Raw genomic sequence first — 26,527 nt, forward strand, 5'->3', positions numbered from 1 at the left:
AAGTTATGGATTGAGTTATACTTTATTCACACATCAGTGTTTGGTCAGTGATTTCTAACATGGATTGTGAGCCAAAACCAGGTGTGGCTCTAAACACAGAACATGCTCAGATCTTCTCCTCGTACCTTATCTCTGTGGAGGCTCCACTCAATGGTTTTGGCTCACAATCACTGATGGAAATCACTGACCAAAACACGGACGTGGGAATGAGGCTTTATGGATTGACCTGGAACACCCTAGTGGTTCCGTCCAGGCACAGGAGGTCTTTTGGTTGCTTGTCAGTGTTCTATTAATACATACAGTATCTCCCTATTCTCTTTTAGAGTAGGTAGTTAACTTGTGGAGACACTTTGCCTCAAAAATCGGTGTTGGTGTCTATTCTGGGTTCACTCGCACCTCTAGTCTCTAGTGGAAAATCCTCTCATTCCTGCCTCCCTTCACGACACACCCCTCCTCTCTTATCCTGTAGATCCTATACCTCATATTTGAGATGTTCTCAACTATAAAGTAGTTTTATTTCCTCCTTATTTCCACAATTCCTCTCGCAGTCTACGCTTACCCCATTTGAGAAGTCTTGCTTCTCCTCCTCTGCCCCAACTCATGGGATTTCTCTAAACCAGGCATGCTCAACCTGCGGCCCTCCACCTTTTGTAAAACTACAACTCCCACAATGCCCTGCTGTAGGCTCATAACTGTAGGCTGTTCAGGCATGCTGTGAGTTGTAGTTTTGCAACAGCTGGAGGGCCGCAGGTTGAGCTCTAAACTATGGGTTGTTGATGGACATGGAGTATGAGTCCTCTCAACCAGGTTTATTGTAGTCATGGAAATAGAAGTTACATTCATCCTTCTTGGACGATCAGTGAGCTAGGGCCTTCGATTTAACTCCTAAACTGTCTATATCTTGTACGATTCATTAAACCAATTACAAAATACACTCACAGTAGTATATGACTCCCATCCGCTTACAGTGAATGTTCCCTGAAACCCTCCCCACTGTGTTGGAAATGTGGCACAGCCCCGGGCACCATGCTGCATATAAGTTGGTAGTGTCCTGTCCTTTCACCTGTTTGGCAGGAAGTAACATCCCTTTCTAATACCCTTTGTGGAGAGTCAATTTTCCTTACTCAGGAGATGGCCTTATTATCTATATTTCCAGGTCCAGTATCTAGGTTTAGGAGGGGCCTCCTGGGCTTCTTTACTCTAGCAACCTGTCAAATCATCCTAAAAAATTGAAATCTACCTCTCCGCCCTCTCAATTGCAATGGCTCAAAGCCCTTAATTGGATTATGAGGATGGAGGAACTTAGAGCTGATGGTGCAAACTCTCAAGCTACTTTTATTGATCATTGTCTGCCCGGTCACAATTCAGATCTTTTCCTGCCTTTGTGCTCTCAGTAGACAGAGGCTTTCATAGTGCCTTCTCTCTCCTCATTGTCTACCCCTTGCGATGCTATGAGTCGTCCCATATTTAACATTTCTGCATAATTGTATTCATGCCTCAACCAGGCTTTTGTGAACAGCTGTATTTGCTGTTTTTGACCTTTTTTTCCTATATTGTATGTGCAGATTGTTAATAAAAAAAACATTTTGGCAAAAAAAGGCTATAATACTATTTTAATATACAGTAATTTACAGTACTTATTGTGCAATATAAAAGAAAAATTTATTTTATTGTTTGAATTATTACAGATTGACCATACCAGAGACCATACCAGATATATGTAATTTTATTTAAATTTTGTTTTTTAATTTCTTCCCATAAAAGCTTTTATTGAAACAAAAAATATATATTTAGTTTTTCTAATCTTTCTATGTGACTTTGCTTTGCTATGATCATTGCTTTTATATTACAATGTAGTATATCTGCATTGCAGAGCATAATGCACGTCAGTGTAAAGCTAGTGGTATCCTATTAGACCTCCAGCTGCCATGGAAACTCAAAAGCCACCTGCAAGCATTTTGTGTGGGTGCCAATGGTGTAATAGAGGCAGCCCCCTCACCCTCTGTCTAACCTGGTCAGCACTCACTGCGACATGTAAATAAATAAATGTCCATTAAAATGGGGTTCTCAGTTAAGATAAGATGCCTTTATTATTGTCACTGTACAATACAATGTCATACAATGTACAATACAATGAAATGTTGTTTGGAGCAATCCTAGATGCCATGGGCAGAGGAACAAGAACTGACATTTAAACTAAAGCATTACACTAGAAAAAAACAAAACATTGCACTAGAAGGCATTACTATTCACAGTTCACAGCATATACAGTGGAGGAAATAATTATTTGACCCCTCACTGATTTTGTAAGTTTGTCCAATGACAAAGAAATGAAAAGTCTCAGAACAGTATCATTTCAATGGTAGGTTTATTGTAACAGTGGCAGATAGCACATCAAAAGGAAAATCGAAAAAATAACTTTAAATAAAAGATAGCAACTGATTTGCATTTCATTGAGTGAAATAAGTATTTGAACCCCTACCAACCATTAAGAGTTCTGGCTCCCACAGAGTGGTTAGACACTACTCAATTAGTCACCCTCATTAAGGACACCTGTCTTAACTAGTCACCTGTATAAAAGACACCTGTCCACAGAATCAATCAATCAAGCAGGCTCCAAACTCTCCAACATGGGAAAGACCAAAGAGCTGTCCAAGGATGTCAGAGACAAAATTGTAGACCTGCACAAGGCTGGAATGGGCTACAAAACCATTAGCAAGAAGCTGGGAGAGAAGGTGACAACTGTTGGTGCGATTGTTCGAAAATGGAAGGAGCACAAAATGACCATCAATCGACCTCGCTCTGGGGCTCCACGCAAGATCTCACCTCGTGGGGTGTCAATGGTTCTGAGAAAGGTGAAAAAGCATCCTAGAACTACACGGGAGGAGTTAGTTAATGACCTCAAATTAGCAGGGACCACAGTCACCAAGAAAACCATTGGAAACACATTACACCGCAATGGATTAAAATCCTGCAGGGCTCGCAAGGTCCCCCTGCTCAGGAAGGCACATGTGCAGGCCCGTCTGAAGTTTGCCAATGAACACCTGAATGATTCAGAGAGTGACTGGGAGAAGGTGCTGTGGTCTGATGAGACCAAAATAGAGCTCTTTGGCATTAACTCAACTCGCTGTGTTTGGAGGAAGAAAAATGCTGCCTATGACCCCCAAAACACCGTCCCCACCGTCAAGCATGGGGGTGGAAACATTTTGCTTTGGGGGTGTTTTTCTGCTAAGGGCACAGGACAACTTATTCGCATAAACGGGAAAATGGACGGAGCCATGTATCGTGAAATCCTGAGCGACAACCTCCTTCCCTCTGCCAGGAAACTGAAAATGGGTCGTGGATGGGTGTTCCAGCACGACAATGACCCAAAACATACAGCAAAGGCAACAAAGGAGTGGCTCAAGAAGAAGCACATTAAGGTCATGGAGTGGCCTAGTCAGTCTCCGGACCTTAATCCAATCGAAAACCTATGGAGGGAGCTCAAGCTCAGAGTTGCACAGAGACAGCCTCGAAACCTTAGGGATTTAGAGATGATCTGCAAAGAGGAGTGGACCAACATTCCTCCTAAAATGTGCGCAAACTTGGTCATCAATTACAAGAAACGTTTGACCTCTGTGCTTGCAAACAAGGGTTTTTCCACCAAGTATTAAGTCTTTTTTTGTTAGAGGGTTCAAATACTTATTTCACTCAATGAAATGCAAATCAGTTGCTATCTTTTATTTAAAGTTATTTTTTCGATTTTCCTTTTGATGTGCTATCTGCCACTGTTACAATAAACCTACCATTGAAATGATACTGTTCTGAGACTTTTCATTTCTTTGTCATTGGACAAACTTACAAAATCAGTGAGGGGTCAAATAATTATTTCCTCCACTGTATATAGCAAGAGCAAAGTAGGAAGTGCTTGTGAGTATATATACACTGATTCAGACACCACTGCAGACAAGAGGTCATCATGGGTTCATGAATGCATACGGTAATAAAGCCAGAAGCTGCCAGAGATGGTGCAGGCACAGCTCTTGTGCCTAATAAGTGTAGTGGGGGTCTAAAGGAGGTATGTTAGTGAATGAAAATGATAGTGTTAGCTGTAGAGGGGCTACACTATGACTTTTTGTTTCTCAACTGATTGATTTTAACTGTTGAGTGACAGATACAGTCCCCAAGATTGCTTTCATCCAGTATACTGTAGTTCTTAGAACGGCAGATGTAGCTCATTCTAGTTTATTTTTAATATAGTGTAGAGACAGGAATGTTCAACATTTTAGTAACATGCTTTATTAGGAAACAATGTTTTTTTTTTTTAACCTCTTACGGACACAGGGCGTACAGGTACGCCCTGATGTCCGAGTCCTTAAGGACACAGGGTGTACCTGTATGCCCTGTGTATTTCCGATCACCGCCGCACGGCGGGCGGTGATGGGAACAGAGTGCCTGCTGAAATCATTCAGCAGGCATTCTGTGACAATGCTGAGGGGGGTCCTGTGACCCCGCAGTATCGGCGATCGCAGCAAACCCCAGGTCAATTCAGACCTGCAGTTTCCTGCGTTTGCGGGTCATTCGGGTCTCTGGTGACCCGATAACCAGGAATAGGATGGTGATCGGTGGTGTGATAATACACCACCAATCACCATCCTTAGATCCTGAGAGGTGGCAGTGACATCACCTCTCTGGATCGCACCCTATTGGCTGAACGGGTGGAAGGGTTTAACTTCCCCCCCAGCTGTGCTCTACTCCTCTACACTGCTTCCGTGGAGCCAGGAGAGAGGAGCCTGTCTGTAGACCTCTGAGCCCAGCACCCCCACGTGAGCCACCATAGTGTTTAGGAAAGGTTAGATTAGGCAGGGAGACTGAGGGATAGTGTGCTCCACCCTGATTGGGTGTCTGGGGTCCACAGCACACTCAGCTGTGCGACCCTAGACCCCCCAGGGGTGCTGCAGTTTGCACACACACACACACACACACATTTGTTTTGGGCGCAAGCGTGATTTTTATTTTTTGTGTGTGCGTGCACTGACTGTGGCCGGCACTCTTAGCTTCCGGCCACTGTTAGCGCATCGCCCACCCCACTGCGGATCAGCTTCGGACCGCTGATCAGCGAGTTTGAATCTTTTATTTTTTTTTGTGGCTTTTATTTTCATTTTTCATTTTTTCTGTTAGGATTAGGGTGGGTTAGGGCAGTGTTTCCCAACCAGTGTGCCTCCAGCTGTTACAAAACTACAACTCCCAGCATGCCCGCACAACCAAATGCTGTCCGGGCATGCTGGGAGTTGTAGTTTTGCAACAGCTGGAGGCACACTGGTTGAGAAACACTGGGTTAGGGTATGGTATAAGTGAACATGAACACCTGTCCCCCCACACACACGCACACTAAATAAAGTTTTACACGCGCACACACACACTCCCCTATGGCCCACCGGATGTTCTCGGCCGAGGAGGCATATGTCCAGCTGCTCTCCGACTCCGAGAGCCCCAGTGAGGACGAGGATGACCCCACTTTCCTCTTGTCATCCGCGTCCTCCTCATCATCTAGTGATGATGATGAGCCCCGGAGATGCCGCCAAGCGGAGCCAGGGGACCTTCATGCCAGGGACCCTGTGGCCCACACTAGCATGAGCAGCCCTGGGGCTTGTACTAGTTTTCCGGCCCTTCAAAGTCCACCTGAGCCCCCTACCGGTGAACTTGTCTGGTATACCCCAGAGGATTTTGAGCCCGTGATTCCTGACTTTGTTGGCCAACCAGGAATCCAGAATCCCACAGTGGGCTTGACTGAAAATGACCACTTTGTGAATCTGGCCGTGGAGCAAACAAACTTGTTCGCCCAACAGTTAATTGCTCAACACCCAGGCTCTTTTTTGGCTAGGTCCGGTGGCTGGACTCAAGTCAGTGCAGGCGAGATGAGGACGTTTTGGGGCCTCGTGGTGCACATGGGCCTAGTCAAAAAACCCAGTGTCAGGCAGTACTGGAGTGGGGGCGTCCTCTGCCAGACCACTCTCTACTGTATGGCCATGACACGTTTCTGTTTTGAGGCCATTCGGAAATGCCTGCTTTATGCAGATAATGCAGCATGTGTCCCCCCAAGGTGATCCTGCCTATGACCGCCTGTACAAAATCAAGCCGGTCATCGATCACTTCAGGGCCAAATTGGGGGCCTATGTACCTGGAAGGGAGGTCGCTGTTGATGAGTCTCTCATTGCTTTCAAGGGGAGACTCATTTTCCACCAGTATGTTCCCTCTAAGCGGGCGAGGTATGGCGTGAAGCTGTGAGTACCTCAGGGTACACTTACAAGTTTCGTGTGTACAAGGGGCGAGATTCCCTTATTGAACCCCCAGAATGTCCCCACACTCTGGGTGTTAGCGGGAAACTTGTGTGGGACCTTATGCACCCACTGCTAGATAAAGGTTACTACCTGTACGTGGATAACTTTTATACTAGTATCTCCTTGTTCCAGTCCCTCGCCGCCAGATCAACGTCCGCTTGTGGGACCGTGCAGAAAAATCTACGCGACCTGCCTCCCCATCCCCTCCAGGTACCTATCCCCAGGGGTGAGACCCGTGCCCCTACCAGTGGAAACCTGTTGCTAGTGAGATATAAGGACAAGAGGGATGTCCTTGTACTGTCCACAATTCACGGTAACTGTATGGCCCCTGTCCCTGTGCGAGGTACCGCGGCAGCGTTCCTTAAAGGGGTTGTCCCACTTTGCTTTTTTAATCTTACCAGCAGTAGATGTCCTGATAACTTCCTGGTTCTCAGGCAGTTGAGTGAAGGCCACGCCTCCTCATGACTCACCCTGCGTGCTCGTTCATGTGTATGAGTCATCCACATGGAGCCGTATGTGAGGTCCCGCCCCCCCCCCAGTATAATAAACATTGAGTGAGGCCCCCCCAGTATAATAAACATTGAGTGCGGCCCCCCCCAGTATAATATACATTGAGTGCGCCCCCCCCAGTATAATATACATTGAGTGCGGCCACCCCCCCCCCCCCAGTATAATATACATTGAGTGCGCCCCTCCCCCCCCAGTATAATATACATTCAGTGCGGCCACCCCCCCCCCCCCAATATAATATACATTGAGTGCGGCCACCCCCCCCAGTATAATATACATTGAGTGCGCCCCTCCCCCCCAGTATAATATACATTCAGTGCGGCCACCCCCCCCCAGTATAATATACATTGAGTGCGGCTCCCTCCCAGTATAATAAACATTGGTGGTGCAGTGGGAAGTGCCAATGAGGGTTAAAAAAATAAATAAAAAATTTACTCACCTCCTCCAATTGATTGCGCAGCTGCCGGTCTCCTGTTCTTTCTTTAGGACCTGTGAAAGGACCTTTGGTGACATCACTGTGGTCATCACATGGTACATCATATGATCCATCACCATGGTAATGGACCATGTGATTAGCTCAGTGACGTCACCACAGGTCCTGAAGATAGAACAGGAGACCGGCAGCTGTGCGATCAATTGGTGGAGGTGAGTTAATTTTTTATTTATTTTTTTAACCCTCATTGGCACTTCCCACTGCGCCACCAATGTTTATTATACTGGGAGGGGGCTGCACTCAATGTATATTATACTGGGGGGGTGGCCGCACTGAATGTATATTATACTGGGGGGGGGGAGGGGCGCACTCAATGTTTATTATACTGGGGGGGGGCTCACTCAATGTTTATTATACTGGGGGGGTGGCCGCACTCAATGTATATTATACTGGGGGGGGGCGCACTGCGCCACTAATGTTAATACAAATGCAGGAGGTGGGTGCCGGAGTGAAATAGCCGGCACCCGACCTCTATGATAGGGGGCTGCGATCAGCGGCAGTTAACCCCTAAGGTCCCGCTCCCTGTCATAGAGGTCGGGTGCCGGCTATTTGATTCCGGCACCCGCCTGCTGTATTTGCGCATGCGGGGGCGTGCGCGTACTTGTAAGAATGGAGAGGCGGTCCGAGTACTTGTTCAGCTGTTGTGCGCAGGCGCGGCACAGCGATGCGGCCGGACGAAAGAGGCCGTATCCATGGGATACAGAAAACAACAAAGGAATCGCTTTACATGATTTTTTGAATGAAAGGTAGCTTTTGGATAATAACATGGATAGGAAGATATGTTGTGTGGGGGTAAATAGATTAGATAAAACCTATTTTATGAAGTGGGACAACCCCTTTAAGCTCGATTGTATTGTGGACTACAATCGGTATATGGGAGGAGTTGATCTCTCTGATCAAGACCTAAAGCCATATAACGCCATGCGCAAAACCCAGGCATGGTACAAAATAGTTGCGGTCTACTTGGTATAGGTTGCCTTGTACAACTCTTTTGTGCTATCGCAGAGTGCTGGCAACACAGGGAAATTCCTTCAGTTCTATGAGGCAGCCCTCAAGGCCCTGATTTTTTCTGACTGGGAAAGAGCAGGCCGAGTACCTCGGGAACTGGTGGTGCCCAGATCGTCCCTGGCGAACACTTTCCAGGTGTGGTCCTCCATACTGGAAAGAAGGGATGGTCCCCTAAAAAAAAAAGTGCAGTGTGTTTGTCACAGGAGGGGGATATGGATGGAAACCACCACTCGGTGTGACACGTGCCCCGATCATCCGGGCCTCTGCATTGACGGTTGCTTCAGGGAGTACCACACTTACATGGGGTACAAAATGTATAATTCCCTTCCCCAATTTTAATTCTATTTGGCCACAGACAATAGCCCAGAAAAAAAAAAATAATAAAAAAAAAATAAACTATGGCTCTCGGACCTTGGGGAGACACAAATTTTTATATTTTTTTTATATCATTTTGTAAAACTAAAATAAATAAAAAAATTATATATATTGGGTATCGTGGCGTCCGTAGGAACCTGAACTATAAAAATACCACATGACCTAACCCCTCAGATGAACAGTCATGGTGTAAAAAAAAGCTATTTTTCTGTCCCCTTACATCACAAAAAGTGTAATAGCAAGTGATCAAAAAGTCATATGCACCCCAAAATAGTGCCAATAAAACTGTTCTCTCATCCTGCAAAAAATGAGCCCCTACCTAAGACAATTTGTTAAAAAAAAATATGGAGATACTAAAATGTTTTTTGTTTAAAAAAAAAAGGATATTATAGTGTAAAACCTAAATACATTTTAAAAAGTAGACCTATTGGGTATTGCCGCGTTCGTAAGAATCTGGTCTATAAAAAAAACACATGACCTAACCCCTAAAATGAACATAGTCAAAAAAATTAAATAAAAACGGTGCCAAAACTGCTATTTTTTTGCCAAATTTTCAATTTTAATAATTTTTTTTCGTTAACAAAGCAAGGGTTAACAGTCAAACAAAACTCTATATTTATTGCCCTGATTCTGTAGTTTACAGAAACACCCCATATGTGGTTGTAACATGCTGTATGGCCAAATGGCAGGGCGCACAAGGAAAAGGGCTCCATATGGTTTTTGGAAGACAGATTTTGCTGGACTGGTTTATTTACACCTTGTCCCAATTGAAGCCCCCCTGATGCACCCCTAGAGTAGATACTTCAAAAAAGTTACCCCATTTTGGAAACTTCACCCCTCAAGGTATTCAAAACTGATTTTACAAACTTTAACCCTTTAGGTGTTCCACAAGAGTTATTGTCAAATGGAGATGAAATTTTAGAATTTCAATTTTATGTAACCTTGCCTCAAAAAAATATAATATAGAGCAACCAAGAATCATATGTACCGTAAAAATTCTGAAATTTCATCTCCATTTGCCAATAACTCTTGTGGAACACCTAAAGGGTTAACAAAGTTTGTAAAATCAGTTTTGAACACCTTGAGGGGTGTAGTTTCTAAAATAGTGTCATTTTTGGGTGATGTCTATTATGTAAGTCTCACAAAGTGGCTTCTAAACTTATAAGCCTTGTAACGTCCCCAAAAAATAAAATGGCATTCTCAAAATGAGCCAAATATGAAATAGACATATGGTGAATGTAAATTAATAACTATTTTTGTAGGTATTACTATGTATTATGGAAGTATAGAAATTGACATTTTTCAAAAAAGTTTGTACATTTTGTATTTTTTTAATAAATAAAAATGAATTCTTTTTTTTTACTCCATTTTACCGATGAAGTACAATATGTATTGAAAAACAATCTCAGAATGGCCTGGTTAAGTAAAAGCTTTTTAAAGTTATTCACACATAAAGTGACATTGGTCAGATTTGCAAAAAAAAACGGCCTGGTCTTTTAGTTGAAAATGAGCCCGGTCCTTAAGGGGTTAAAGAAAACAGTGTAAAAAGTCTACTTAGCATTGCTAAGTAGAGCCTGTCTTCGGCCTTCTATTGAGTGCTGAAAACGCCTGTGTGACAGGCAGGATGATGGGCAATGATAATTAGGAAACATGTACCTATTAAGGGACTAGAGAGGCAGACTGGAAGTCTCTGTATGTTGCATACAGGCATCTTCAGCGTTCAGTATAGACTGTGCTTAGCAACGCTAAGTTGCAGATTTTCTAAGAAGACTCTTTACACCCTGTTTTCTAGAACAAATATTTTTCCCGAATAAACTTTTTTACAAAAATGTTAAACATTGCAGTCTCTAAACTGAAGCAACAGTTACCCTTTAAGGGCAATCAGTAACACTACAAAAAGTCACAGTATAGCCTTAGCCATAAGCTATTCCTTTGAAACTCACCTGGTCAATGTTTTACTGTACACATTTATTTTCATTTTCCATAGACTCATACAATGTATGACCAGAAGGAAGAGCCTCCAGAAATAGTGGAGCCACCTTTTCAAGCAGTTGGTGTTACAAGGAACAAGATTATGACAGCACAGTTTGAGTGCTATCAGAAAATAATGCAGGAGCCAACACAAACAAAGGAAGGTAAGTTTTCCAATTAATTATTTTTATTTAAGTTGCAGTATTTCAAATATGGTTGATCACAGCACTCATTCAATTACTGGCTTCTCGTAGGGTGCTTGTCTGTGCCGGTCCCTAAATCCACCTATGGGACCCTATTCTTGTTGCATAAACAAATTGATAGCACTCCAGAATTGCAGGTGAAATATTATGTGATTTATTCAGCCGGACATAACTTTAGGCAACGTTGTGGGCTATATGTAGCCCTTCATTAGGCCCAATGGATATACACTGCTGATTGATTAGCCTGCTCCTTAACCACCCGTGTATATCCATTGGGCCTAATGAAGGGCTACATATAGCCCGAAACGTTGCCTAAAGTTATGTCCGGCTGAATAAGTCACATAATATTTCACCTGCAATTTTGGAGTGCTGTCAATTAGTATATTCAAATTACAGTAATATATTTTTTTTGGCTCACATATGGCGAGGTTTTTTGGATATTACCAAAGAGACTTGGGAGCATAAAGCTACCCCATGCAAAAGTCTTACTGAACATGTCAAAACCAAAGGCGATACAGGGTACCTGATGCTAGGTGCAAAGCAATTACAGGGTAAATGCAAATTATGTTAAAAATTAGGGTTATAGAGGAATCACATAGTGACAGGTGAAATCCCTATAGTCTTAATCCAAAAAACTGATGCCAGTTTAATCTTCTGGAATGACATTAGGAATGCTATATTTTGTATGCTTACACAATGTCACGGATGGACAAACTGATGGGTAGATGCCAGGTATTTCATAAACTTAGACCTTACAAAAGGCTACTGGCAAGTAACATTGATGGAGGATGCCAAATCAGACGTTACCACCCCTGATGGGCACTTTCAATATGTGGTTCTTCCATTTGGTTTGCATATGGCTCCAGCCACATTCCAGTGGTTGATGGATACGTTTTTAACATTGCATAAAAAATATAGACCTGTCCACCTGGATTATGTGATCATACATCGTCCAGATTGTAAGAGTCACCGTCCCAGGGTAAAAGCAGGAAGGCAAATCCTAAAAAATATGCATTGGACAGGAAGAAGCTACACAATTGGGTGAGATGTCATTAAGCCTCAAATACCGTAAACAAAATTGATGCTATTGAGAACTGGCCTAGGCCTGTAAACAAAAAGCAAATGAGGGCCATAACACCGAGGTATGTGAGCATGTTAGACCATCACGAGAGTTCTAAAGATGGCGTAGGCACCAGAGAGGTCCACGGCTCCTGTGACTCACATTTTTCATCCCCTGTATCACAAAAATCACAAACAGTCCATCATCCTCTACATTAATGCTGTTACAAATAAAGAAGAGGAAGAGCTTCAAATCTTGATGCCTTAGCTAGATCCCAGACTAGCGACAAGGAAGTCTTTGAGAATATATTGAAAGACTTGCTTGAGGCGCTTAAAATCTTCCTTTAAGAAATTCCTAAGAAATTGATATCTCCATTTAAAACATCAGTGTCGGAGATGGGTGATGAGATTATGCATACAGGTGCATCACAATAAATTAGAATTTTATTGAAAAGTTAATTAAATTATTCATAAATGACATAGATTGACTATACACAGAGTAATCTATTTCAAGTGTTTCTTTTAATGTTGATCATTATGACTTACAGCTAATGAAAACCCAAAAATCTATATCTTAGAAAATTAGAATATTGTGAAAAAGTTCAATATTGTATGCTCATGGTATCACACTCTTAATCAGCTAATCAATGCAAAACAACTGCAAAGGTTTCCTAGCCTTTATTTAGTCCCTCAATCTGGTTTAGTAGGCTACACAATCATAGGGAAGACTGCTGACTTGACCGTTGTCCAGAGGACAGTCATTGTCAACCCTCCACAATGAGGGTAAGCCACAAAAGGTCGTTGTAAATAAGCTGGCTGTTCACATAGCATATTAATGGAGAATTGAAAGAAAGGGGGAAAAAATGTGGTAGAAAAAGATGCACAAGCAGCAGGGATAACCGCAACCTTGAAAGGATTATCAAGAAAAGGCCATTCAATAATTTGTGGGAGATTCATAAGGAGCGGACTGTGACTGGAGTCAGTGCTTCGAGAGCCACCACACAGACGTATCTAGCACATGGGCTACAACTGTCGCATTCCTTGTGTCAAGCTACAGTGGAGGAAATAATTATTTGACCCCTCACTGATTTTGTAAGTTTGTCCAATGACAAAGAAATGAAAAGTCTCAGAACAGTATCATTTCAATGGTAGGTTTATTGTAACAGTGGCAGATAGCACATCAAAAGGAAAATCGAAAAAATAACTTTAAATAAAAGATAGCAACTGATTTGCATTTCATTGAGTGAAATAAGTATTTGAACCCCTACCAACCATTAAGAGTTCTGGCTCCCACAGAGTGGTTAGACACTTCTACTCAATTAGTCACCCTCATTAAGGACACCTGTCTTAACTAGTCACCTGTATAAAAGACACCTGTCCACAGAATCAATCAATCAAGCAGACTCCAAACTCTCCAACATGGGAAAGACCAAAGAGCTGTCCAAGGATGTCAGAGACAAAATTGTAGACCTGCACAAGGCTGGAATGGGCTACAAAACCATTAGCAAGAAGCTGGGAGAGAAGGTGACAACTGTTGGTGCGATTGTTCGAAAATGGAAGGAGCACAAAATGACCATCAATCGACCTCGCTCTGGGGCTCCACGCAAGATCTCACCTCGTGGGGTGTCAATGGTTCTGAGAAAGGTGAAAAAGCATCCTAGAACTACACGGGAGGAGTTAGTTAATGACCTCAAATTAGCAGGGACCACAGTCACCAAGAAAACCATTGGAAACACATTACACCGCAATGGATTAAAATCCTGCAGGGCTCGCAAGGTCCCCCTGCTCAGGAAGGCACATGTGCAGGCCCGTCTGAAGTTTGCCAATGAACACCTGAATGATTCAGAGAGTGACTGGGAGAAGGTGCTGTGGTCTGATGAGACCAAAATAGAGCTCTTTGGCATTAACTCAACTCGCTGTGTTTGGAGGAAGAAAAATGCTGCCTATGACCCCCAAAACACCGTCCCCACCGTCAAGCATGGGGGTGGAAACATTTTGCTTTGGGGGTGTTTTTCTGCTAAGGGCACAGGACAACTTATTCGCATAAACGGGAAAATGGACGGAGCCATGTATCGTGAAATCCTGAGCGACAACCTCCTTCCCTCTGCCAGGAAACTGAAAATGGGTCGTGGATGGGTGTTCCAGCACGACAATGACCCAAAACATACAGCAAAGGCAACAAAGGAGTGGCTCAAGAAGAAGCACATTAAGGTCATGGAGTGGCCTAGTCAGTCTCCGGACCTTAATCCAATCGAAAACCTATGGAGGGAGCTCAAGCTCAGAGTTGCACAGAGACAGCCTCGAAACCTTAGGGATTTAGAGATGATCTGCAAAGAGGAGTGGACCAACATTCCTCCTAAAATGTGCGCAAACTTGGTCATCAATTACAAGAAACGTTTGACCTCTGTGCTTGCAAACAAGGGTTTTTCCACCAAGTATTAAGTCTTTTTTTGTTAGAGGGTTCAAATACTTATTTCACTCAATGAAATGCAAATCAGTTGCTATCTTTTATTTAAAGTTATTTTTTCGATTTTCCTTTTGATGTGCTATCTGCCACTGTTACAATAAACCTACCATTGAAATGATACTGTTCTGAGACTTTTCATTTCTTTGTCATTGGACAAACTTACAAAATCAGTGAGGGGTCAAATAATTATTTCCTCCACTGTACTTATGACCCAGAGACTACGTCATATGCGTCTTACCTGGGCTAAGGAGAACAAGGACTGGACTGTTGCTCACTGTTCCAAAATCCTGTTTTCAGATTAAATAAAATTTTGGAAATCAAGGTCCCAGAGTCTGGAGAAAGAGTGGAAAGGCTCACAATTCAGGTTGCTTGAGGTCCAGTGTGAAGTTTCCACATTCATTTATGGTTTAAGGAGCCATGTCATCTGGTGTTGTTCCACTGTGTTATATCAAGTCCAAAGTCAGTGCAGCGGTCTACCAGAAAATTTTAAAGCCTTTCTTGCTTCTCTCGCTTTATGGAGATGCTGATTTCCTTTTCTAGCAGGACTTGGCACCTGAGCTTCCATAACACTTCAGTAGCAGTGATGGCGTGTTCGCCAGCGAACATATGCGGGCTGCCATCTTAACTCACAAGTCCGGTGATGCACAGGTAAGCCTTTACGGTCACCGGGAGCAGGCAGTTCCGAGAACAGCCGCCGGGGGCCTTAATCGGGCTGTTCTCGGAACTGCCTGCTCCCTGTGACCGCATTTGTTTCAGACCGGCTCGCGATACAGGCACAGGTAAGGGATTACCTGTGCATCACCGGACTTGTGAGTTAAGATTGCAGCCTGCATGTGTTCGCTGGCGAACACTGCCAACTGGCCATCACTGCTCAGTAGTGCCACAGGCTGATTATCTCCATACCACGCTGCATTGAGGCAATAATTCATGCAAAAGAAGCCCCGACCGGGTATTGAGTGCATATACTGTAAATACTTTTCAGTAGGCCAACATTTCTGTAATAAAAAATTATTTTTTCAATTGGTCTTTTATAATCTAATTTTATGACATATTAACTTCTGGATTTTCATTAGCTGTAAGCTATAATCATGAACATTAAAAGAAATAAAGGCTTGAAGTCACTCTGTGTGTAATTAATCTATATAATATATGTTTCACCTTTTGAATTGAATTACTTAAATAAATGAAAGGGATTGTCTCATTTTTTTTATATTGATGACCTATCATCAGAATAGGTAATCAATATCGGATCAGTGTGCGTGTGGGGGAGGCTGACTCCCAGCATTCCCGCTGATCAGCTGTTTGAAAATAAAGGAGCACTCATAAGAGCACTCACTTCTCTTAACTGTTTACCTGCTCGCCATTGCAACTGCAGAAGTGAGCAGATGTGATTACAACTGATATGTCTCCATTAGCTTCAATGGGATGGCACCATCCTATTTACTTGAACAATAATGAGCCGTTCCATAGAAGTGAATAGGGACAGAGCAGTAGTAATTTAATCTGCTTCTGTTGCGACAGTGAGCAGGTAAGCCATGATAAGTCTATGCTCTTACAAGCACTGCTTTTTTTTCAAACATCTGATTGGCGGAGGTGCCAGGAGTCGACCCTCCGCCAATCTGATATTGATGACTTAACTTTAGGATAGGTCATCAATATAAAAAAGTGGACAACCCCTTTAACTTTTCGATGATATTCTAGTTTTATTGACATGCACCTGTATAAAAAACATAGTTTGCCACTGCACACAATGAACTTGTTGAATAATTCACTGGAAGAGAATTTTTAAAGTTTGCAAGCAAAACTCATCAATTTGGAAGATAGAAGCAGGAGAGAGGTATTCCTGAAATCATTCCCAGTGCAGCGCTAAGTACCTACATTAAGGACTTAATTCAAACACTGCTTCCAGAGACTAAAGAATATAAATTGAGTATCCATAGAGTTTAAAAAAAATATAATAACTATATTATAAAAAACAAATAAGGTTCAAATCACCCCCGATTTTTCCAAAATTAAAATTAACACAAAACTAATATCATAAGCATCGCCGCAGCTGTAGTATTAAAATATAAAATAATTTATTCCTTACGGTGAACTAAGTAACGGCAGAAAAATCAAAATGGCCAGTTTGACATTTTCTGGTCACTTCACCTATCAAAAAAAAGCTCATTTATTAAGCTGAAATGCGCCTATATTAGGTGCATTTCAGGCATAGATTGCTGCACAACGGCTAGTTGCACCGCAATCTGCGACTTTTCCCTGCTCACTCCTGGTCTAAAAAAGTGTGTGGGGGTGGAGGGAGTGGGCAGGACCATCTCGTTTACCAAAAGGTCTAAATATAAGACAGGTCGGCTTGCACATCTTCATAACTGCAGCTGATCCACCTCCAGCTTACGGGTTTATTAAGACCGGTGTCTAAAATGCCTGTCTTATCAATTTGCCCAAGAACCTATAAAACAATGGCAGAACAGAATTTTTCCAGCTTCCTAGTACATGATATGCAATATTAAATGTTGTAATTAGAAGGTACAACATCTCCCGACCAAAAAAAATATAGCCCTCGTATGACTATGTTAATAGAAAAACACAAGTTATGGCTATAGGATGGAAGGGATAAAAAAAAATGCAAAAATGGAAAGTCCCTGGGTCCTCTAAGGGTTAACAAACTGTTAAAACACATTGCCGAAATTAATGGAGAATTATTACTTTGTTGGAATTTCAATACAATTGTTGATAACTGATTGGATGCCTCAACCAACTGAAAAGTCAGAGAATTCAACTTCTCTCAATTTCTTACCTCAAAGACTACACGTATTATTTTCCTAGGCATAAATCCTTTTGTAGAATACATCTATTTCTGATTAAAACTTTGAACTTATCCTACTGGATTTTCTAGAAGACATCCCAAATCTATGTTTGATCTGCAGATCACAGAGGATCAATTCATTACATAACCAGTTTAATAGTTAATATTTTCAACATTTGGGAATTGCAAAGCACATTCCTAGTAGGGCATTTCATAAATTCCTTCAGATTAGAGATGTTATTGATAACTCCCCCCCCCCCCCACAGATATATCACTCAACCAAGAAAAACAAATTAATGTTAACACTCTTTCCTAAGACAAAGGGCATCACTACACTTTACGAACTTCATAATAATTCCTCTGGACAGGTGGCAGAAATCACTTCATTCTTTGTACTTAATGACTAGATGTGTTACTCATCGAAAAGCAATAATCAAGACATATTTCCAGTTGTATTATACTCTGGATAAGATTAATCAATTGTACCCCACTAATCACTGTTGGAGAAATTGTGGCCATATAGGAACACTTAAAAGCTATGTACATCTTTGAGGGCAATTATTTTTTTATTGCATTGTACTCATTTGGAGCTAAAAATAATTTTTCCATTTGGTCTTTAACAATATGGAAACCTATTTCTCTACATAGCTGAGATTTTTTTTAGTAGCAGCCTCTGGATTTTCTGTTTTCTGTCAGTTTGTGAGCTGTTAGGCTCCTTATCTCTGCTCTCTGACATTATAAACACTCATCAAAGCTCAATCCTTATCTTACTGTTAAGATTGTAGCTTAACCACCTCAGCTCCCCTTGCTTAAACCCCCTTAATGACCAGACCACTTTTTACAATTCTGCACTACACTACTTTCACGGTTTATTGCTCGGTCATACAACTTACAACCCAAATGAGTTATACCTGTTTTTCTTCTCACTAATAGAGCTTTCATTTGAAGGTATTTTATTGCTGCTGACATTTTTACTTTTTTTGTTATTAATTGAAATTTATTGAATTTTTTGCAAAAAAAATGAAATTTTTCACTTTCAGTTGTAATTTTTATTTTTTAAATCTACATTTCTATATAAATTATTCTCTAAATTTATTGTTCTACATGTCTTTGATTAAAAACAATGCAATAAGTGTATATTTATTGGCTTGCGCAAAAGTTATAGCATTTACAAACTATGGTACAAAAATGTGAATTTCCGCATTTTGAAGCAGCTCTGACTTTCTGAGCACCTGTCATGTTTCCTGAGGTTCTACAATGCCCAGACAGTAGAAACCTCACAAATGACTGCATTTAGGAAAGTAGACACCCTAAGGTATTCGCTGATGGGCATAGTGAGTTCATAGAAGTTTTTATTTTTTGTCACAAGTTAGCGGAAAATGATGATTTATTATATTTTTTTTTCTTACAAAGTCTCATATTCCACTAACTTGTGACAAAAAATACAATTTTACATGAACTCGCCATGCCCCTCACGAAATACCATGGGGTGTCTTCTTTCCAAAATGGGGTCACTTGTGGGGTATTTATACTGCCCTGGCATTTTAGGGGCCCTATTGCGTGAGAAGTAGTTTGAAATCCAAATGTGTAAAAAATGCCCTGTGAAATCCTAAAGGTGCTCTTTAGAATTTGGGCCCCTTTGCCCACCTAGGCTGCAAAAAAGTGTCACACATGTGGTATCGCCGTACTCAGGAGAAGTAGGGAAATGTTTTTTAGGGTGTCTTTTTACATACAGTTGCAAGAAAAAGTATGTGAACCATTTGGAATGATATGGATTTCTGCACAAATTGGTCATAAAATGTGATCTGATTTTCATCTAAGTCACAACAATAGACAATCATAGTCTGCTTAAACTAATAACACACAAAGAATTAAATGTTACCATGTAAACATTCACAGTGCAGGTGGAAAAAGTATGTGAACCCTTGGATTTAATAGCTGGTTGAACCTCCTTTGGCAGCAATAACTTCAACTAAACGTTTCCTGTATTTGTAGATCAGACGCGCACAACGGTCAGGAGTAATTCTTGACAATTCCTCTTTACAGAACTGTTTCAGTTCTGCAATATTCTTGGGATGTCTGGTGTGAATCGCTTTCTTGAGGTCATGCCACAGCATATCAATCGGGTTTAGGTCAGGACTCTGACTGGGCCACTCCAGAAGGCATATTTTTTTCTGTTTAAGCCATTCTGTTGTTGATTTACTTCTATGCTTTGGGTCGTTGTCCTGTTGCAACACCTATCTTCTGTTGAGCTTCAGCTGGTGGACAGATGGCCTTAAGTTCTCCTGCAAAATGTCTTGATAAACTTGGAAATTCATTTTTCCTTTTATGATAGCAATCCGTCCAGACCCTGACGCAGCAAAGCAGCCCCAAACCATGATGCCCCCACCACCATACTTCACAGTTGGGATGAGGTTTAGATGTTGGTGTGCTGTTCCTCATTTTCTCCACAGATAGTGTTGTGTGTTTCTTCCAAACAACTCAACTTTGTTTTCATCTGCCCACCGAATATTTTTCCAGTACTGCTGTGGAACATCCAGGTGCTCTTGTGCAAACTGTAAACGTGCAGCAATGTTTTTTTGGACAGCAGTGGCTTCCTCTGTGGTATCCTCCCATGAAACACATTCTTGCTTAGTGTTTTACGTATCGTAGATTCGCTAACAGGGATGTTAGCATATGCCAGGGCCTTTATAAGTCTTTAGCTGACACTCTAGGGTTCTTCTTCACCTCATTGAGCAGTCTGCGCTGTTTTCTTGCAGTCATCTTTACAGGACGGCCACTCCTAGGGAGAGTAGCAGCAGTGCTAAACTTTCTCCATTTATAGACAACTTGTCTTACCGTGGACTGATGAACAGCAAGGCTTTTGGAGATACTTTTATAACCCTTTCAAGCTTTATGCAAGTCAACAATTCTTAATCGTAGGTCTTCTGAGAGGTCTTTTGTGCAAGGCATCATTCACATCAGGCAATGCTTCTTGTGAAAAGCAAACCCAGAACTGGTGTGTGGTTTTTTTTTTATAGGGCAGTGCAGCTGTAACCAACACCTCCAATCTCATCTCATTGATTGGACTCCAGTTGGCTGATACCTCACTCCAATTAGCTCTTGGAGATGTCATTAGTCTAGGGGTTCACATACTTTTTCCACCTTCACTGTGAATGTTTACAAGGTGTGTTCAATAAAAAAAACATGGTATCATTTAATTATTTGTGTGTTATTAGTTTAAGCAGACTGTGATTGTCTATTGTTGTGACTTAGATGAAGATCAGATCATATTTTATGACCAATTTGTGCAGAAATCCATATAATTCCAAAGGGTTCACATACTTTTTCTTGCAACTGTATACCCATGCTGGGTGAGAGAAATATCTCTCTAAAAGACAACTTTTCCCATTATTTTTTTTATACAGCGGAAATTGATTTTATTTTTCTCACAAAGTCTCCCTTTCCGCTAACTTGGGATAAAAAGTTCAATCTTTCATGGACTCAATGTGCCCCTCAGTGAATACCTTGGGGTGTCTTCTTTCCAAAATGGGGTCATTTGTGGGGTGTTTGTACTGCCCTGGCATTTGAGGGTCTCCACAATCATTACATGTATGGTCAGCATTAGGAGTTTCTGCTATTCTCCTTATATTGAGCATACGGGTAATGAGATTATTTTTTTTTTTTTAAGTTCAGCCTCTGGGCTGAAAGAAAAAATGAACGGCACAGATTTCTTCATTTGCATCGATCAATGTGGATGAAAAAATCTCTGCCAAAAAATAAGAGGAGGGGAAAGGCGTCTGCCAGGACATAGGAGCTCCGCCCAACATCCAAACCCACTCATCTCGTATGCCCTGGCAAACCCGATTTCTCCATTCACATCAATCGATGTGGATGAATAAATCATTGCCGGGATTTTTTTTATTTTTATTTTTTATATAAAAAGTGTTTGCCAAAGCATATGAACACCGCCCCTCAGCTCATAAGCCTCGGCAAACGTATCTTTTTTTACTGCAGAGGAGAAATCTTGCCTTGGAGCGCTGCATACACCGACTTTTGTATAATCTGTCAGCAGCACAATGCTTCTGTCAGAATGCACATCCGTGCTGCAGCTGGTTCATCGGTTGGTCCAGCTAGAAGGTAAAAAAAAAAAAAAAAAAAAAACAGGCCGCAACGCAATAAATTTATTAACAATAAATTTATATAACATTTGAAAAGAACATTAACTTTTATAAACTTTATTGAAGTTTTGGAACAGAACATTAACTTTTTTGCTTACCGGTGATTTTTTTTTTTTTACCTTTATAGGACAAACCTCTCCTTCCCCATGGGACAATGTGCAATGCGCAAATCGCCCAGAGATGTGGCGAAGTACATTATGCACTTTGTCCCAGGTGAAAGGAGAGGTTTGCAGCAGCTGTGAGTAAAAGGGCCCGAAGAGCCCTGTGTGCCTGTCCTGTGTCACGCATTCCCTATGCTAATAGTGTACCTGTGTGTGGTACTTCAGGAAACACTCCTCTAAGCATAGGACAGGTCCCAAATCGTGTCCTGGACATGGCAGCGGAAAACATGGGCATGTGATGAATTGGGTTCGTGGACAAATATGACCGCAATTCATGCTTTTTTGTCAGGCCCATGTTGAGGAGAAGGCCCAGAAAAGTTTTACATTCTGAAACTTGGACGGGTTTCCACTGGAAAGTCTGGGCATAAAAGTTTCCCGGTTTGGCGGCTATAAATTGAGTGGCATACCGATTTGTTTCTACAACGACTAAGTCCAAGAGCTCTGCAGTCAAGAACCGCTCAAAAAAAAAACATTGCCGATCCGATCTGAGCTGTCTCAAACCGAACTCAAGACTGGGCGGTGAAAGGGGGAACTACCGGTGCTGCTGAAGTTGGGGGCTGCCAATCAGGGTTTGCCAGCATCTCAGGGACTATACGGGCCTGTCTGTGCGGTGAATGCGACGGGGGAACTAATGCACGTGCCACTGTTCCAGCTTCAACTGCCCTTCTGGTGCTCGCCACTTCACCATGTTCTATGGCAGTGCTGGTACTAGGTCCAGGATGGGCTGCGCTGCTGGTGTATGCCTCACCACGTAATCCGACAGCGCCAGCCCCACTCTGCTGCCCTTGAAGAGGATCCTGCGCAACCTGTGGTCTACAAACACGGGGCTGGGTACGCCTGGTGGTATCAGGGACCTCAACCTCATCGTCCGAACTTTGGGTCAGACTGCCACTGCTTTCTACAGGTTCGTATTCTGACCCGCTGGATTCGTCAGATGAGGGTTTCCATTCCTCATCCGACTGGGTCAGAAGCCTGTAGGCCTCTTCAGAAGAATATCCCTTGTTTGCCATTTGGACTACTAAATTTAGGGGGTATTCCCTGAGACTACCCAAGAAAAAAAGCAAGCCTGTCTTACAAATGGGAGGCTAGCGAAGTACCGGAAGCCGCTGCGATTGATACAAAATATCAAAACTGATTTCTGTGATTGTGCAGTGATAAAAATAAGATACTATAATAGTACTAATGCTGATTAGCGATATGCTAATCAGCGAATCAGTGACTGCGGTGCGGTGGGCTGGGCGCTAACCAACGCTAACTACCTAACAAAGGGGCCTAAACTAACCTAAAACCTAACCGTCAATACTAGTGAAAAAAAAGTGACAGTTTACACTGATCACTTTTTTCCTTTCACTAGTGATTGACAAGGGGTTAATTGGGGTGATGGGGGGTGATCTGGTGCTAAGTGTAGTGTTTGGTGTACCCACAGTGATGTGTGCTCCTCTGCTGGGACCAACCGACGAAAAGGACCAGCAGAGGAGCACAGAAGCCATTTAACACATTATATTTATAAATATGTGGCTTGTGATTCGATTTTTTGAAAATCACCAGCCTGGCAGCGATGATCATTGGCTGGCAGGCTGGTGACGAACTCCTCCTTTAACTTTTGCCGGCCTGCAATGCGCATGCGCAGGGCGGCTGTGCGCGTAATCTTGCGTCTCGCGAGATGACCACGTCGAAGCGTCAAGGAGCAATGAATCGACCGCCTCCGGAACGCAATCCTGCGTTAGCCAGTCCCGAGGTGGTTAAATAAGTGTTTATGACCTCTCAGTAGCTTAGATATAAGGTTTATTAGATGACCGTCACAAAGTGAAAGTACCAGTTGCACAGTTAGAAAAACAGTTTACCCTTTGTGAAAAATAACTCAATATTTATAAAGGCTAATCAGAAATATGATTTTTATCCAAAATAGAGTAAAATGCAATAACAAACAAAAATTGCCTCCGAAGTTGTACTTAGCCTTTAAACAAATATTATGGGACTGTGGCATGCAGCCCAAACCATTATTGCAAATGTCACTGGAGATAAGATTATTCTTATGCCTTCTTTGGCTCTTTTGCTCTTAAATATTAATACATTTTCTCCTTAACAAAGAGTGATTATACCCCACCTACTCATGCCCACTAAACTAATCATTACTAGATATTGTAAACGCACCACACAAATGCATATATTGGATGTTAGTTCATTGATAAATGTTGGTGCATCAGCAAAATAAATATGCAGGTTTGGATCCAGAGTTTCTACTATTTAGATTAAGTTGTTAAGAGAATCTGACCTTTTAGGTGTTAGTTTCTTTTTATTAAAATGTAATTGTTAATTTGGAAGTTCTTTGCTTCTGTCTATTTTCGTTTTTCTTGACAGTACTGTTCAATGCTGTTAGTAAATTGTCAGTTGGATACCTATGATATCAGAATTGCTGAGTTCTTCAAAACCTCTTCTACTTTAACCACTTCACATCTGGGCCCCCCTTCCTGACAGAGCCATTTTTGCAAATCTGACATGTCACTTTATGTGGTAATAACTTTAAAACGCTTTTACTTATCCATTTTTTATTATAAAAAGCAAAACCTGGTAAAAATTAGAAAATTTCCAAATTTTAATTTCTTTACTTTTATTATAGGAATACCTCCAAATATAGTTATTTCTTTACATTCCCCATATGTCTATTTCATGTTTGGATCATTTTGTGAATGTCATTTTGTTTTTTAGGGACGTTAGAAGGCTTAGAAGTTTAGAAGCAAATCTTGAAATTTTTCTGAAAATTAAAAAAAAAAAATAACTTTTTAACCACCTCCGGACCGCTAGATTTCGGTCACAGCCGGCCCGCGCATGCGCATCGCGGGCCGGCAAAAGTTAAAGGAGTATTTCGTCAGCAACCAGCCAGCCAATGATCGCGGCTGGCAGGTTGCTGATTTTTAAAAAATCCAATCAGAAGCCACATAGCGGATCATATTAGTAAATATGATCTGTTATTTGGCTGCCCTGCTGCTCTGCTGGTCCTTTTCGTCGGTTGGATCCAGCAGAGGAGCAGGCTTCACAGTGAGTACACCAAACACCACACACTAGCCCCAGATCACCCCCTGCACCCCAATTAACCCTTTGATCACCCCTTTGATCGCCCCTGTCAATCACTAGTGAAAGGAAAAAAGTGATCAGTGCAAACTGTCTCTTTTTTTTTTTTTTCACTGGTATTGACTGTTAGGTTTTAGGGATAGTTTAGGCCCCTTGGTTAGGTAGTTTAGAGATCAGTTAGCGCCCAGCCCACCGCACTGCAGTCCCTTATTCGCTGATTAGCGTATCGCTAATCAGCATTTGTACTTTTATAGTATCTGGAAGTGATCAAAACTTATCAAGGTCAGATCTATAATAGTATTAGTGTCACTTTAGTTCGCCCTTCACCCAAAACGCAGTGTTTGACCGATCAGGCCTGATCGGTCGCCCACACGTGCGTTCACCCATGCCCGCCCCACCGCAGTGACAAAACATTATTTTTTTTTTGATCACTGCACATTCACTTTACATGCGCTGCGGCGATAAAAAAAAATCAGTTTTGATATTTTTTATCAACCGCAGCGGCCTCCGTTACTTCGCTAGCCTCCCATTTGTAAGACAGGCTTGCTTTTTTTCTTGGGTAGTCTCAGGGAATACCCCTAAATTTAGTAGCCCAAATGTCAAACAGGGGGTATTCTTCTGAAGAGGCCTACAGGCTTCTGACCCAGTCGGATGAGGAATGGGAACCCTCATCTGATGAATCTAGCGGGTCAGAATATGAACCTGTAGAAAGCAGTGGCTCTCTGACCCAAAGTTCGGACGAGGAGGCTGAGGTCCCTGATTGCACCAGGCGTACCCGGCACCGTGTCGCTAGACCGCAGGTTGCGCAGGATCCGCTTCAAGAGCAGCAGAGTGGGGCTGGTGCTGTCGGATTACGTGGTGAGGCATACACCAGCAGCCCAGCCCTTCCTGGACCTAGTACCAGCACTGCCGTAGAACATGGTGAAGTAACGAGCACCAGAAGGGCAGTTGAAGCTGGTACGGTGGCACGTGCAGTAGTTACCCCGTCGCAGCCACCGCAAAGACGTGCCCGTAGAGCCCCTAGAATCCCTGAGGTGCTGGCAAACCCTGATTGGCAGTCCCCAACTTCAGCCGCACCTGTAGTTCGCCCTTTCACCACCCAGTCTGGAGTTCGGGTTGAGACAGCTCAGATCGGTTCGGCCCTGGGATTTTTTGAGCTGTTCTTGACTGCTGAGCTCTTAGAATTAGTTGTGGCAGAAACAAATCGGTATGCCACACAATTTATAACCGCCAACCCGGGAAGCTTTTATGCCCAGCCTTTCCGGTGGAAACCAGTCCAAGTGTTACGACCAGAGGATGTGGATCCTCTGTGTCAGCTGATAGAGGACTGGAATTAGTCCAATATCGCAGACTGCTGACTCTCAGAGACAGGACCCTGGTGTCTGCACCTGTTACCTTGAATGCAGCTATTTGCAGTAGTGTGAACAGAGTCCAACAAAGGCAGAATAAAGTAACAGATGGTCTTTACTGGCAGACAGTATTCAAAAAGTCACTTGACAGATACAGGCAACACAAAGTTCAGAGCAATATAGCATGCAGATATAAGCAGTCTCAGAGGCAGCGCAGGGTCTGGATCCAGGCAGACTTTACATGGGCAGATGCATAATCAGGCAGTGCAGATATAAGCAGTCTCATAGGCAGCGCAGGGACTGGATCCAGGCAGACTTACTGGAAGAGATGGACTGATGCGTTGTCAGGCAGTGCAGAGGTCTATAATCCAGGAGGTCCAATAAACAGACAGCAGGCAGATGCGTAGTCAAATGAAGCGGAGGTCAGAATCCAGGAAATCCAACAAACAGACACAGTGGAGTGCTTCAGCGGGAGTCCAGAGGTACAACAACCACGCTTGGGCACTTCATGATGAGTGAAGCTGCCTTAAATACAACTAGTCCCGCCTTCGGGTGGGGATGGTAATCAGGAAC

General features: G+C 42.5%; 1 protein-coding gene across 4 annotated transcripts in view; it reads left to right on the top strand.

Annotated features, from left to right (window-relative positions):
- CALCRL (calcitonin receptor like receptor) overlaps positions 1-26,527 on the top strand; it is a 472,379-nt gene that overhangs the window by 194,366 nt on the left and 251,486 nt on the right. For all 4 annotated transcript variants that reach the window (XM_044302866.1, XM_044302867.1, XM_044302868.1 and 1 more), the window contains one exon: positions 10,694-10,841. In XM_044302866.1, the coding sequence (XP_044158801.1) occupies positions 10,694-10,841 (148 nt within the window). The remainder of the gene's footprint in view (positions 1-10,693; positions 10,842-26,527) is intronic.

This window comes from Bufo gargarizans, chromosome 8 (assembly GCF_014858855.1).
Source record: "Bufo gargarizans isolate SCDJY-AF-19 chromosome 8, ASM1485885v1, whole genome shotgun sequence".
Classification (NCBI taxonomy): Eukaryota; Metazoa; Chordata; class Amphibia; order Anura; family Bufonidae; genus Bufo; species Bufo gargarizans.